Consider the following 16,740-nt stretch of genomic DNA (forward strand, 5'->3'; position numbering starts at 1 on the left):
AAACATATGATTACGGCCTAAAAGCCAACTGTCAAAATCCACTTTGAATGGAAATTCCGGACAAACTGTTACACGCCAATAACAGATGTTGGTAGTAAATGAAAGAGAAAAGTTTCCTCTTTTATAAACTGTTGTGAACTGTGCTCGACTAGTAACGGTTTGTCTGGAATTTCTATTTGAAGTGGATTTTGACAGTTGGCTTTTAGGCCGTAATCATATAACTCTTCTCGACATTGTCAATTTTTCCCCCATACACGGTCGAGTCACCCTACCGCTGTAAACACAAGAGTGTGCGATGAATAGTAATTATTACGAGATACTGTATCTGTCACCCTCGTTAAACGGTCAGTCTTCACAGTTCGCACATGTCGCTAAATCGCAGTAGCCCACTTCGCGCTGTATTGTCCAGTGCGGTGCGATACCGCGCCCGGTTAATCATTTTATTCTCTCAGTCAGTCTCAACTCTCTTGCCTCTCATGAGTTGTATAGAGGCCATGAGTGCGAGTGTGTGACGGCGCACTTTGACCGAGCGTTTGTTCAACTTGCTTCTTAACGACCCCGCGGATCGTGTTTTGTGATAAAAACTTCGTCGTTGCGAGACTGACCTTAGCGTCCGATTGTAATGTACTTTACTCCGTTTTGTCGTCGTCATTGATGGTGGACCATCGGTCGGGACGGTGTAGTGAGTGATAGGTGCGGTACCGAACTACGACACTTCACCACCCGTCTCGTCCAAGAACGAAGCGGGACACTGACGTAAGTTTCGTTCAGTTCAGTTCAGCAGACCATTCTTCCTGATGATGGCGATGTTTGTTTTGCTACCCGCGCACGGATAGGTACACGGAATTACCTACTTTTTTTTTGCTTCTTCTCACACATGTAATTGTGGTCGTTAAGAGTGTTCTTGCTGCTCAGCTGGTGGAGTAAATGCGATTGTCAGTGCACTAATTGTTCCGGTACTGATCGGAGGTCGTCGGTTGAAAAGTACACAGATCCTTGATTGTGAAGCTGTTGCCTACTCAATAAACGGGTTTCCATCGAAACCAAACAAAGTTCCCTTTTACCCGGGCAAGGAACAACTGTCAACAACAACAGCAACGCGATCGAGTCAGTGTGTCAAACTGAAGTTTTGTTTACCTTTTTTTTCTTCAATTGTTCGTCGTTTCGCTTGAAAGTGTGTGGAATTCGAAATTCAAACTGTGCGATTAAAAGTGTAGTGAGGAAGTTAATAGGTGGCGCGTGTTATTGTTTTGAAAGGTAATCTAGCAGCAGCATATAGGGAAAAGTGAAAATCGTTGTTCCTGCTGTGTAGCAACATAGCCGCTGCCGTCGCCGGTTGCTCCATCCATCGCCAGGAAAGTGTGCCAAATTACAAGTTGTAAATTGTGCGGTTGTTTCAATCAAACGCCAAGTGGATTGATTTGGGATTTTGCCGTGGGCAAGTTGTTGCTGCCGATAAACAAACAAACAATCATACACGCATCATGGGAAGCGTCTCCAACGAGGTTTACGGCGGAACTATCGTCGATGAGAATCAGCAGTTTATACTAGACGGTAAGTCGGTAATTTTGATCATGTTAAGCCATACACCGCTGCCATATGAAGGTCATTTTTGGGGACGGAAATCGTTTGGAATTTCCGCTCGGAGATACTCTGATAAGATCAGCGTCAATATCATACAAATTCAATAGATAGAAATTCAATGTTAGTTTTATTTATATTCTCGAGTAACCTTGGTCTCACACGCGAATGGCAGGAATCAGATTTGCATCGTGTTCCACCCTGCTGGACTTGAGTGCGTGATTTATCGCAAACTTGCAATTTGCTTCCCGGTAGTTGAGTTAACACAAGTCGAAGGCTTCGCCTTTTTAATTATTTCAAGACTACTTACGGAAACTGCTCACCCAACATGAATGCAATCCTAAGAGATTCTCGTGGTATACTCGAAAGTTTAATTGAATTACTTGTGGTTGTTTCCAGAAAGTGCTTAGTTATTTTATGATCGTGGTTCATAATTTGGGGATAAACTGTTGTGTATTAACGATATCGATTAAACTAGTCAAGAATTGAACGATGTTTATGAGCTATTTCACGAACACGTATTGTAAATCTGTAGTGTGTTGTTGGCATTTAGCACAGTTTTCTTACCGGGCATCATACTGAGCCTTTATCAAATAAAGAACAATATTCGAGGTTTCAGTAGTTTTCTTATGCCTTCAGCTTGTACTTATGGCTAATCTTTAGTAGCTGGGTACTACTGTATTTTGTTTCATGAACCGGTTTACGGAACATTTGACTCCATGGATTAATTCAGTCATTGGCACATCCTTTAAATTTGTGAACTTCTTCACGAGCGCGCAATTCAGACCGTGAATAATGTGTCGCGGAGTTGTAGGTTTAAAGCGTATAAAGTCTGGGATTTCCTCCAAGCTAGCGATGCGACCTGTAAAGCATATTTTGTTATCTAGCTGTTTAATTTGTATTTGAGTACACGATCACTCCAAAAGAAAAGATCTGGGTTATTTTTTGCGATTTTTCAAACTCTGGGTAGCTGGCTACCGAGAGTATCATGTTTTTTTAACAGGTGCAAATTGAACTCCAAACAGCCGGCCTTGGGGGTATCATCTAGAATTCACGGAATTCATAGAATACATAGAATTGATATAATTTGTAGAATAGAATTCGTAGAATTCATAGAATTCGTAGAGTTCATAGAATCCGTAGAATTAATAGAATTCGCAGAATTCATAGATTTCGTAGGATTCATAGAATTCGTAGGATTCATAAAATTTATAGAATTCATAAAATTCATAGAATTCGTAGAATACACAGAATTCGTAGAATTCGTGGAATTCACAGAATTCGTGATATTCACAGAAATGGAAATTCATAGAATTCATGGAAATTCATAGAAATTCATTGAATTCATGGAAATTCATAGAATTCACAGAAATTCATAGAATTCACAGAAATTCATAGAATTCACAGAAATTCATAGAATTAATGGAAATTCATAGAATTCATGGAAATTCATAGAATTCATGGAAATTCATAGAATTCATGAAAATTCATGGAAATTCATAGAATTCATAGAATTCGTGGAAATTCATACAATTCATGAAAATTCATACAATTCATGGAACTTCATAGAATTCATGGAACTTTATAGAATTCATGGAAATTCATAGAATTCATGGAAATTCAAAGAATTCATGGAAATTCATAGAATTCATGGGAATTCATAGAATTCATGGGAATTCATAGAATTCATGGGATTTCATAGAATTTATGGGAATTCATAGAATTTGTGGAAATTCATAGAATTTGTAAAAATTCATAGAATTTGTGAAAATTCATAAGATTTATAAAAATTCATAGAATTCCTGAAATTTTACAGAATTTATAGAAACTCAGCATTCGTGAAAATTCATAGAATTCATAAAAATTCATTGAATCCATGGATATCATAGAATTCATGAAAATTCGCAGAATGCATAGAAATTCGTAGAATTCATGGTAATTTGAAAAATTCATGGAAATCCATAGAATTCATAAAAATTCATAGAATTCATGGAATTTCATAGAATTCGTGGATATTCTTAGAATTCATAGCATTCATGGAAATCAAAAAAATCATAGTATTCAACGAATTCATGGAGTTTTTAGAACGCATAGAATTTGCAGAAATAATAAAATCATGGAATTCATAGAATGCACAGAATTATGGAAATCAAAGAATTCATAGAATTCATCGAATTTATAGTATTAATGAGCTTCTTAGAATTTATGCAAATCATAGAATTCATGGACTTCACCGAATTCAGTAAAGATAAAGAAATGTACTATAATGATGAAGTTTGCTACTGCGTGTAGAGATTAGCTTTTTTTGGCGGTTAAACGTTAGCTACGTTGCCCATTACAATTTTGGAATTATTCAGGGTGCCGTCTCTCGTGTTGCTGTATACCTTTTTTCGTAATTGTAACTGCTTTCTTGTTGTTTGTTTTTTTGTTTTTCCTGGTGGGGTCGCTATTGTTCATCCGGCATCTTCTGCGCTGGCTTCTCTGTTGGTACTGACAGCTGGTTGCGAGATACTGATACGCAGTTATTGGTTTATCCTAAGATGACTGTATCTTGGTTGTGATTGTAAAATATATGGAACTTTCTTAGCATCTTCCTTGCATAGTTTTGCGCGATGTAGCGGCTGATTACAGAATTGATATGTAGGGATCTGTACTGGGTAGATAATCAATGTAGTCTGAGTATGTTTATCACCTTGAATTACTTTGTATCGCATGGTCTGGCAGGTTGGATTCTTTCTCACTACACGAACACCGTTTGAAAGAATAACTTCGCATTTCGACATGTGTTTTTTGTTATTGTTCGCGCGATCATGAATCGATTACGTCCGGAAGTCCCTACTCTCGGCCCTAGTCGGCTAGGTCCATGCCTTCAGTTGGACCAATAAAATGGTGCTCATTTCCACTAGACAACACATTCCATGGCGACATGACCGGGAACTATAGTGATATGGAAGATCTCACTTTTTGCTAGCATCTGAACCATACACTAAAAATTAAGTATCGGATTCATGATCCGCGCTATCATCCAAGAACACGCGAATATGCGAATAGCCAAATGTTTATAAAAAACGACGTATACACTCTAGCAAACGCGACGAACACGTTAACATACAAACGCTCGAGTCCTTCGCGGTCATCCACGTACACTTACATTCGCAATCTCGCATTCCCTAGGAGGCAAGACCGGTAGTACGATTTTCTATGGCAAGTTGTGGGCCAAGTCCCCGGTTGGTCTGCAATCGAGTGATGTTGGGGTTGGACCGGTGTGCTTTGACCATTATCGTTTCGATAATATGATAATATGACATATATCAACTTAGCTACAAAGAATGAAAAATTAAAGGAAGCACGAAAAAAGGTTACAATAAAAATAAATATGGAAATTGTAAAATAAGAAATAGGTAAATTAAGAAAATGAAACAGAAGCGGAGAATAAAGATCGAAAAATGTTGAATGTAAAATTTTAAATGAAAAAAAAAATAAATTGCTGATAAACCATGAACAAAAATTTAAAAAGTTTTAAAATTGGTGTAAAAAATAGAAACTAAGAATAAAATAACGTAAGAAAAATTGATGTACCGGACACGATCACGGTGACATAAAAAATGTAGATTTTTTCAAGAGCGTGCAGTATAATTCGCGAATGAATTTTAATCTATAACAACTATCTACTCGCGTTCTAGCTTACTCTTCTGCTCCCATATGTTACAATTAACGCCTGCTAGGTATGTTCCCACATACGTCAATATACTAGATATTCCTGAATCCACTTTATTCTTCGACACGTCCATGCAAGCAGAGATTCGTGGAATTCCGGATCATCTACGCTCGCGGGAGATCCCTAAAATATTCACAAGTAAATATCAACACATAGACTGCCTTAAAATGTTTTACACTGATGGGTCACGAATCAGTGAGGCCACTGGTTTCGGTATTTTCAACAATAATTTTTCAATTTCTCTCAAACTTGCAGAACCCGCCTCTGTTTATATAGCGGAACTAGCAGCAGTTCACTATAGTTTTCAAATAATTAATACTTTACCCCCGAACCATTACTTTATCCTCACTGATAGTCTCAGCACAATTGCAGCTCTACGCTCAAAGAGGATTGATAATCACGATCCATTCTTTTTGGGGAAGATACGAGAATCTCTGAGTAACCTGACAAGAAAATGTTATAAATTTACCCTAGTGTGGCTCCCCGCCCATTGCTCTATTGCGGGCAATGAGAAAGCTGATAATTTAGCCAAGATTGGTGCACTAGATGGTGAAATATATGAAAGACCCATCGCTTACAATGAATTTTATAGCGCTTCTCGACAGAGGACACTTGCTAGTTGGCAAACATCTTGGGACAATGGAGATATGGGACGATGGCTACACTCAATTATCCCTAAAGTATCAACGAAGGCATGGTTCAAAGGATTGGATGTAAGTCGGGACTTCATCCGTGTGATGTCTAGGCTCATGTCCAATCATTATACTTTAGATGCGCATCTCCGTCGTATTGGGCTCGCTGAGGGTAATCATTGTGCTTGTGGAGAAGGTTACCATGACATTGAGCATGTTGTTTGGTCCTGCACTGAATATCGTGAAGCCAGATCACAATTAGTAGATTCTTTACAAGTCCGAGGAAGACCAATCCATGTTCCTGTTAGAGACATCCTGGCGTATCGCGATCCTCTATACATGGAACTTATCTATCATTTTCTAAAAACAGCGTCAGTCAAAATTTAATTAAATTCATCTCCTCATACTCTCATCCAAGGCTAATCATTCACCAATTAAAGTGTCCTAGAATATTTAGTTTTAAATTTAGACAATAACAGAAAAAAGTAAATAAATACACCCGAAAATACTAGATCATTATGAAATACAACAATGTAAGGAAAAAAGCAAACAATAAAGTGATTTCAGTGTTAGTTTTAGACAAAGTACTAGTATAGTTAAAATTAGTCTTAAGGATTTTTGTAACGTGCTATGTAAAAAAAAGAAACTGGCGTAAAAAGCTTTTGCAAATGCCGTGTCAAATAAACGTATGAAAAAAAAAAAAAAATGTTACAATTTGCGATTCACCCTCCCCATTAAAAAAATAATTTATTGAAGGTATTTAACAGTAAAAAAATTCCAAAACCAAGTACAACACCATGCTCGCTGCTATACTTTTAAACACATAAATTTCAATTAATCGATTATCTCACTAACTGATTGGCATTATTTGGCTGATCCATCTTGCCAAAATAGGCTGATCTGTCTAGAAAATATACTCAAAACGAGTAGCTCCATATTGAGAACTGTCATGAGGGAGCCTACGTTCGCCAAAAGAAATATTCAGTTATTCCACGAAATAAGAAATTTCATTTTTAAAATTAAATTTTCATTATAAACATGGGTAAATTATCTTTAGGTTAAGTATTTCTATATCGATTATTTGCCAAAAAAATGAAATTATTTGATAAATTATAGTGTTAGTATGCTTCAAAAATTCATCGTTTTAGTTTCAAACTGGAATTAAAACAATGAACTGAGTGCATTTTCTGCATCGTTTTATTTTATGTAGGTGCTTCTATGTAGAATTAGAACTGAAATCATTATATCCCCAGTAGAGCGGTTCGATTTATAATATAAAACAGCTTTGTTTTAAAATATAAATTGATATGCACCACTATTTTATTTGCTGCTTAATTTAAAATACGTTTCGATCTGTGTTTTAAATATATAGAGCAGGACAGATACTCAAACTGGATAAAGATAAAGACAATTTTAAGTTCAGTAACGCTTAAGATATGGTATGAATTGTAAACTGACGCGCTCAAACTGAAACTAGAACTGAACCGCTTCCGAACGTGTTCTTCGCTCGTTACTTGACTCGAAACTATTTTCTCCGATCTCTCTAGCTTGAGCTGAATACTCTATATATTCGGAATAGTTCCAGACGTATTCCAAATGAAGTAACCAAGAAAATGGCAGCATATACCAGTTACACAGTTCGAAACGAAACTGGTGGAAATAATTAATCAAAAAGCTCTGCTGGAAATGTGATTGTTTCCGTTCCGAATCCACTTTAAAACTCCTATTTAAAATATTACGCTGCTGAACAAATTCGATCGATATAAATTAATAATGCAAACCTGTGATAAAAATTGATCAGTGCTTATCCTCGGTCAGATGGCATTACTTTTGGGTTGACTACCAAGAATCGCTATAGATTATCTTGCAACTTTTTGAAAACAAATCTGCACCTTTCTGTAGACGCAAACCCAGTAGAGTCTGTCCGTGCTTTAGAAATAACTACAGAAACATGCTGTCAGATGCCTTAGTGATTAGAAAACGTATCAGATATGTATATCCGCTATTTGAAACGTATATGACAATAGGCTCATTACCCTACGCACTTACAAACCAACGAAAGCATGGATTGAGGAAACGCACATACAAGCATAAAAATCAATTTTTTTTTTAAACGCAAACTCTTAAGCAGCACACAAACACCTCGAACTCTGCAGTATTGAACTCAAGCCAAAACCACCCCAACCACCCACTGATCATACTTTGTCACCGTACTGGTACCCGAAAAATTCGCATACGGTTGTACTGTGTGCGACGTAATGCCACCGCTGCCGAAAATCCATTCCGTCTACCGCTTATTGTAGCGCCATAGCTATAATGTTGCTCGCATAAGAGCATAAGAGCAATAACTGATCCATCAGACATGCGGGATCTCTATTTGTAACTTTTCGTGTTTGATTGTGCTACTTAGGTGCTCCGTATTGACGGCTCTGCCTGAAATAACTGCCTATTTGATGGAAGATCTTAAATTATTATCAATATTTAAGTTAGGCGGCTGATTAAAAAAAATCAATCTAGCAATAGCGGAGTGATAAGTGTGCAAACCTTACTCTAGTTTCGTCACATATGAGATATTTTAGAATTTAGACTAACACCTAGCTACAGATCAGAGCTCAAAAAATTTACATCCCTGCGTGAACTTGAAAAAAAACGAAATTCAATTCATGCCTGGTGCGATGAATGAAATGTTTGGTTCGTTTCCCTCGTCATTCGTTCTTCCGACACAGCGCATTCAGGTTCGGATAAGTTCGGTTTCAGAAGCAAACTGAATTTTGTTTAGTCTGTGTTAGCTCTGAGGGGGATTATATAGCAAAAGTGCACCAGATATAGATTACGCAGTTCAGTTATGCTCAAAAATGTAGAACATGCCAACTTCTGCCTTCAAACTGTCCACATAATAAGGAATTTATGTTTCCTCTGCACTCAAGCATTCGATTCTGTACGAAATTTCAGTCAGGTAGAAAGTTGATGAATGAGGGAGGCGAAGAATCCGAATGTTGGTTTCGGTAAGTACAAGCAGCAATAGGCATTTGAATTTGAATTTTCGCAGCACTGCTCCAGATGGTGTAGTAAGACATTTTAAGGTGAAGCGATGCCAAAATCACAACAAAGGTTCGGTTATGTTCGGGTTACGTTCAGCATCTGTGTGCGGCTAGAAAGTACTATACCGATATGAGATGGCACGCACACAAGCGTATCGTTCAGCAATCAGCTGACTGGTTTTTGCACCACGTGTTTCATTTGTTTTGAAAAATAAAAAGGTACAAATTTCCCAAACGAATCAAAATTCTGCGAAGAGAACCTATTCATCAGCTTGTGCTAACATGCCTGCATACAGTGATACAATTTCTAAGCAATCTGAGATAAGACACTCAAGTTACAAAAGATTTTGTCTTGCGCGCCAATGCAATGTTTTGATTTTGACGATGAAATAAAAAGAAGAAGCAGAAACGACGGTAGCCATTTTAGCTACCACCTTGTGGCTCTATTCAGCATGTCCTTAAATGACAAAAAATAAAAGAAAAATTTGATAATAAATAAATAAAGTATAAAAACTAAAAAATTAGGAAAGAAAATAAGAACTAAAAAAATGATTTAAACATTTTGAACAATTGAAAATTAAAAACCAAAGATTGAAAAAAATAAACGTATCGTTCCGCCGAACGATCTTTCGCCGCAGAGGGGGGTGCTGGGTCTAGTTAGAAGCGTCCTGCGGTACAAGCCACTTCTAATTCTAGACTAAGTATAGTTTGTGGCACCTGCGTTACAAATACCACACGCTATAGCTTAATAAGCCGGGAATTCCTCGTCCAGTTAGTATCGTTCTGCGTAACAATCCAATACTAATTCTGGTCGTAAGACAATTTGCTTCCCCGCTTGCGTTACAAACAAGGAAGTAATTTGACTTTGGATTTAACAAGGTGGAAAAACCAACGAAGAACTCCAGGGTCTGGACACGAAGTAAAGGATTTTCGACTGAGTGAAGTGGTACTTTCGACTGCTCGATTTCAACTTGATTTTATTATACAATTTTTTGGTTTATATACCTACTTTCCTAAGCTAGCTATTTACAAATAATCGATTTTTGAATCGATTTTATTTAGATTTGTTTTGGTACAGAATGTTAACAATGAATATTGTTGTCAACTCTGCACAAATGTTTTATTATCCAAGCCACCGCGCGAAGTCAAATATCGATATAATTATCGTCTTCGAATGCGCTGTGACCGGCAGTGGCACCGAAAATGCCGATGAAGCATATATGACCCTTGCGTGAGCGCGCATTGACTCATCGTTGGGCGCACTTGAATGTAATTCGATTTTCCTTCTGCCTCTTTAGGTCAGAACGAACTGTTCTATGTTACGGTGGTTTGTTTTGATTCTGCCGCTGCTCGCTGCGAACAGCTGTTTGTGATTTTGCGTCGGCGACATATTGCCCCCCGTAAGTCTATCCCATAGACCTTACGAAAAACTAGCCGACGCGCCGATGGTCATCTTGCTTGTCGAGATTTTCGATGCCTATCTGATTATAAAGGTTCATATAATATTTACTTTTGTTACCTACTAATGATTTATGTTTTTGGAGCCTAGTTTAATATTTGATAAATGATAACGTTCCTATCTTTTAAGTTATTTTTAATATTTGTTTAAGTTATTAATGCACTTGCTTTAAATTTGTGTCACACTATTTGCAGCTGTTGTTCGTGGAATTATTCTCGGTGGTCGTCTTGGAAGTGGAGTTGGTCTGCTCGATGTTCTAATGGTGTAACGTCGACTGCCTTTCTTATAGTAAAGGGCGCTGATTATCGTGGCCACAACAAGTACTGATGATACCGCTGCTACTATGACCGGAACATGATGATTTATCGCCTTTGTTTCAGGATCGTTGTGATAGGATGAATGGGTTGCAGCTATCGGATCAAGTTCTGTTGTTTCCCAAGTGTCTTCTGACGCATTGAAATTGTCGTTTTTCCATTGAGGTATTTGATCGTGGCGTTTGAAGTATATTTTTTGTTGCTTTGAAGTTCCGCCGATGCTAGCGTACGTTACGCTGTGCTTGGTTCGTATTTCACAACCAGGATCTAATTTTACAACCGCTATGTTGTATGAGGTGAAATTCAATTCCTTATTGCAGAGTATCGTGATTGTATTTGAATCTTTTGCGTAGTATAGTAGTGTGTTTGGTTGTGATAATATGATTACTTCCGCGTAATCGGTGGGCAGGTTATCGAAAGTTGTAATATTGCAGTTTCTTACGGGACGCTTGTGAAATATTGCTGCTGGCACGCATGACATTTCCATCTGTATTGTTGGCTTGAAGCAGAGGAAGTGTGTTTCGTTTAGTTTCCTTGCCTCATTAGAGGGATAGAAATACTGGTTGTGCTGATTGATGGCGATTCTTGGTTGATCAACATGAATTTTTGTTCTGTTTTCAAAGTCTGGTATAGCTATAACCTTGAAATTTTCGAATGATTCTCTTAGTATCACAATAGATCTCATCGTGATTTGATACGAATCATTCTTTATTTTGAGTTTATAATGGGTTGCAAACTCATCCTCGGGTATGTAGTGATTTGCAGGAAGTCGCAGGTTCGCTTGTTGGATGAATTCGTTTCTTTCTTCTATGGTGACGGGTATACGTTTCAATTTTCTGTGACGTGTGAGAATACTCTCGATCAGTTGTTTAGCCACCATTATTGTGTCCATCAGATGGTTGGCTAGAGTTTCTGCATAGTTCATCGCGAACTGTTTGTTCAAAAGTTTGATTCCATCTAATGCGTGGTGAATCCGTTGTTCAAATTGATTGTTTTGTTGCAGGGTTCTTTCCCTTAGCTGATTCATGCTATGTGTGACGTCATGATTTTTTTGTTCTTCGTTCATTCGGATAGCCTCGATTTGCTCTGTCAGGTCATCGCCTCCGAATAGTATGTCTTTAAGGAATCCAAAAATTCCCTTTCCTCTTTTTACTCGAGCTGGTTCCAAAATTTCCTGCTTCGCGGCGTAACACTGTTGTTCAATCGAGGTAGCCAAGTCGATGAGTGTTGGATTTTTTATTTTCTGCTTTAGTCCATTTATAGCGTCTTCGATGTTTCTGTGTATCGTGTCAATGAGTTTTACATCGCCGGTGGGAGATATGTTTGTAGTAATTTGTGTGTCCCAAATTCCGGTTTGTATTAAATAGGTAGCTTCGTGATCGAATAAAAGTCCCGCATTTGGTACGGGTTTGATGGTCATACTAGACGTTGTATTTAAAGATAGTACTGCTGCTGTAGTGACGAGCATTTTTGCCCACATGTTTGGCCTAGCTCGAATAGTTTTCTTTTTCGGTTTGGTTGGATGAGCGGCTTTGTGCTTTTCTGCTAGTTGTTTTACTAGCTCTATGTCGATTTTTTGTCGCTTACCCCAATCTGTCATATTTGCCTTTGCATTTGAGCTACTATTTTGCGGGAAGACGTCTTTTCGTTTTGGTGATATTTCCTGTATGTGACCGGTGAATACCGTATCTGCCTTTACGTCTAATTTGGCCAATTTTACAGTTGGCCTAACTAATTTAGAGTTTTCAGTGCGAACGACCGCAGACCTTGTTTGGCCATCCTGCGCCTTCCTTACTTCGGTTATAATTCCTTTATGAAACTTCCCTTTCCGTTGTTCGTCTGGAAAAACAATGACATCATCAGGCTGGAGTGGTTCTGTGTTCTGTTTCCATTTTTCTCGTTTGTTCAGTTTAGGAAGGTATTCTGTACTCCACCGATCCCAAAATTTAGTAGTTGCCATTTGAGCCTTTTTCCAGTGTTCTCTTGTTGCCTCGGCTCGCGACGTGTCGTCGAGTGAAGGATACGTTCCTCCTGCGCATCCAATCAAAAAATGATTTGGTGTCAGGGGTTCATCATCGTTGGAGCTTAATGGTATATGTGTTAACGGGCGACTGTTCAGGAGATGCTCTATCTCGATTAGAGCATTCCTAAGTACGCTCTCCTTGGGTTTTGATACTGGCCATAACTTTTCATTTAGTAATTTTTTAACCTCTTGTATCATACGTTCCCATGCTCCTCCAAAGTGTGGAGCTGATGGTGGAATAAAATTCCATTTTATTCCTTCGATCGCTGTTCTGATTTCTAATTCCTTCATCTGATTACTTGCGCCAACCATATTGGTGCCGTTATCGCTGTACATTTCACAGACCTTGCCGCGCCTGTTTTGTAAGTTTTTTATGCAGATGAGAAGCGCGTCTGTACTTAAGTCGTCTGCTAGTTCCAGGTGTATAGCTCGAGTAGCCATACAGGTGAAGAGTGCACCCCAGCGTTTTTCACATCTTCTTCCTACAGTAACTTCCATTGGTCCAAAGAAGTCTATACCGGTGTGTGTAAATGGTTTTAAATTTGGAGTGGTGCGGCAGCTTGGCAATGTGCCCATTTTTGGAGGGTGAGGGCTTGCCTTCTTGTTTCTGCAGAGTTGACATCTTGCATTCACTCTTTTTACTGCCGCCCTAATCTTGATTATCCAGAAATGCTGTCGTATTTGAGCTATAACTGCTTCTGTTTCACGGTGTAGAAATTTCTCGTGGTATTGTTTTATGATCAAATTCGTTATATGTCCCTTGTTTGGTAATAGTACTGGAGTCATGTTTTGTATTCGTCCGCTGATTCGGATGAGACGGTTTTCATCTAATGCAAGCTCGTGATCTGCTACAGAGCTGTTCTGGTAAATACCTTCGCCGTTGATCAGAGCCACTAGCTCGGATGGAAAAGCTTCTTGCTGTGCTTGTTGTAACAATAGGATTTCTGCTCGCTTATAATGATCAGAAGTAATTGTCTCATCATATCTGGAGTTTGATACTTTCGTCCTCAATTTTTCCATGTATTTGAGCCAGTAACAAACTGCCTTCTTTAGTCGTCCCCAATCCGAGCACCAAGTTGTGTGCATAATAATGTTCGCAGGTTGTATTTCTTGAACGCTGCAAACCCTTTTTTCTTCTGAAGTTTCAATGACTGCACCTTTCTCCTTTGGCCATGATTCCACTTTTGTATTTAGGTACGTCGCTCCTGTATACCATATAGATTCCGTAGGTTGGATGTTCCGTGTTGCTTCGTCTGCCGGATTCATTCCTGATGGTACCCACCTCCATTGGGAGATCGTTGTGTCGTCGAGTATTTCGCTTACTCGGTTGGCTACAAATGTTTTATACCTGCGATGGTCACTTCGTATCCAGGAGAGTACAGTGGTGCTATCTGTCCACATGGTTACGTTTGTAATATTCAATCGAAGTTCCTTTAAAACGGTTGTTTTCAATCGTGTGCCTAACACCGCGGCTTGGAGTTCTAGCCTTGGAATTGACATGGCTTTATTTGGTGCAACTCTCGTTTTTGCTGCTATTAGGCTTACGCCGTATCCGTGTAAGGTTTCTGCTCGTATATATGCTGCCGCGGCAAACGCTGATTCTGATGCATCAACAAAGATATGCAATTCCAATGATTTTGCGTCCGGTATGTTGGGAGAGAAACACCTAGAAATTCTCAGATGTGATATTGTGGATAGTCTATTTGTCCAAATCGTCCAATCTTCCATTAATTTCGTAGATATTTTCTCATCCCAGTCTATACCTTCTTTCCAGGCTTGTTGCATTAGTAATTTACCTCCAATCGTAATATGCGCTATTAATCCAAGAGGGTCGAAGATTCTGGCAATTGTTGAGAGGACTTCTCTTTTGGTCGGTATGGCGTTGGACTTGAAGTCTGCTATTCTATACCCAATTGTGTCTTGGGTCGTGTCCCAGTATACTCCGAGGACTTTCTCTGATGTTGCAGTTTTTTCAATAAATTCCTTTTGGGTGGATTGTCTCGCGACGTTGCGTTCAGGTAGAACGTCCAGCATTTCGGCATCGTTTGAAATGATGTTTCTTAGTGTGAAGTGTGCAGCTTCATGAATTTTTATAACTCCGAACGTGACTGCACTGGCTTCCTCCGCTGTCGAGAAACTGTCCAGATAATCGTCAACATTGTGTTGTTTTATAATGGCGTTCGCTGCCACCGGATCGCAATCTCGGTAGTTCTCTGCGTTTGCATTCTTTACTGCTTGGGCACATGCAGGTGAGCAGGTTGCTCCAAACGTCATTACCTGCATTACGTAGTGTCCCATGGTATTTGAAGCCTTACCGTCCCTCCATAAGAATCGTTGAGCCTCCTGATCCTCTTTGCGTATTTTAATTTGTGAGAACATCTCTTGGATGTCTCCTGCTACTGCGCACTTTCCTTCTCGGAATCTCAGTAAAATTCCAAAGAGCGATGTCAAGTTATCGGGACCAGAGAGTAATTCAGTGTTGAGCGATAATCCTTGTACCTTGGCAGCTGCGTCAAATACAAGTCGCGGTTTTAAAGGTGTTTTATTAGGATTTACGACAGCGAAATGAGGCAAATAGTATGTTTTATCGGTTGTTAGTGTTATCTCGTTTGCTGTTAATTTTCGTGCGTATCCCTTTTCAACGTATTCCTTAATTTTGTCCGTGTACCATTGGGCAAACTCAGGGTTTTTCCTCATCTTAGTTTCAGTGTATTCTAACCTCTTTAATGCTCCCTTGAAGCTTTCTGATTTTGGCATTATGGGCCTGGCTTGTTTCCATAAAAGGCCAATTTCGTATTGACTCCCGTCATACTTCATTGTTTCTTTTATCAATTTTTCAGCTCGTCTATCCTCCTCGCTCTGTTGGTTAGTGGTGCTAACCTTAACGCCAAACTCTTCCGTTGAGAAGTATTTCCTCATTTCTTCTCGTAGTGAGTCTTGCTCCTCTACTACACAGGAATATATTTCTCCTTGATGTCGGGAGTTGGTCCTTCCGTAAATGACCCATCCTATTGGTGTTTTAGCGGCAACTGGACCGACTTTGCTTGCTCTCTGTTTTGTTGCTGTTAATAGTCGGGGATGATCAAGTCCAATAAGTAATGTCGGCTCAGCATTCTCGTATCCTTGAATAGGAAGGTTTTTAAGATGGTTGTAGTTGTCATGAAGATCCTTGTAGTCAAGTGTCTGTCGTGGCAAGGATAATTTTTTTACTGTACGTACACTTTCCATTTGGTATCGAATTTTGTTGTCGCCTGATATTTTGAAACATACGCTTTGGCTTTCGTTATCTTCGTGTACGGAGTCATTTGTCCATTTTATGCATAATGGTGATACTGGCCCTTGCAAACCTAAATCTTTGGCCAAGTCGTCGAGGATTAGACTGTTCGATGAGCCGTGATCCAAAAATGCGAAGGTTTCTAATTGTCTTCCTTGCGCATAAAGTGTAACCGGCAGTATTTGGTAGTAGACCTTATTTCTTTTGGTAGCGTGTATGTTAGTGCGCACATCTTCTTGTTCCTTCGAGGTGGACGATGTTGGAGCTTGCGCATCTATTTCTTTCACTTCCTTCTTATCTTGGTTCTTCTTGTTGTCTTTTGATTGTCCTGAAGGTTCCTTGATTTTTTGTTTTGTTTCCTCCTTTTGGGAGGCTCGTTTTTCATCATTTGTTTTTGGTCTGACGTGAAGAAATGTGTGATGATATGCTGTACATCCTTCTGTTCTGCAGTTTGGCCTCATTTGACAGTTTCTAAAGGAGTGTCCTTGGCGTAAACAGTTAAAGCACATGCGTTTCTCTAGTGCCAGTTCTCGTCTTTTTTCCACACTCATCTTTTTAAAGACCGGGCATGCTACTATCCAGTGTTGTTGACTACAACAGGAACATTTGGTTTGGGATCTGGATGTTGTTTCAGCGTGCATATTGACTCTTGATTGGCGCTCATTTTTCGGGTTTTCCTTCTCAGATTGACACACCTT

General features: G+C 39.0%; 1 protein-coding gene across 3 annotated transcripts in view; it reads left to right on the forward strand.

The window, feature by feature from the left end:
- Positions 1–16,740, forward strand: part of LOC131688709 (uncharacterized) — a 202,652-nt gene that overhangs the window by 85,098 nt on the left and 100,814 nt on the right. Inside the window, exon 2 of one of the 3 annotated variants that reach the window (XM_058973193.1) lies at positions 1,176–1,554. The exons of the other annotated variants lie outside the window; for them this stretch is intronic. Within the exon in view, the coding sequence (XP_058829176.1) occupies positions 1,485–1,554 (70 nt within the window). The 5' untranslated portion in view covers positions 1,176–1,484. The remainder of the gene's footprint in view (positions 1–1,175; positions 1,555–16,740) is intronic. 3 annotated transcript variants of the gene reach the window in all.

This window comes from Topomyia yanbarensis, chromosome 1 (assembly GCF_030247195.1).
Source record: "Topomyia yanbarensis strain Yona2022 chromosome 1, ASM3024719v1, whole genome shotgun sequence".
In the NCBI taxonomy this organism is placed as follows: Eukaryota; Metazoa; Arthropoda; class Insecta; order Diptera; family Culicidae; genus Topomyia; species Topomyia yanbarensis.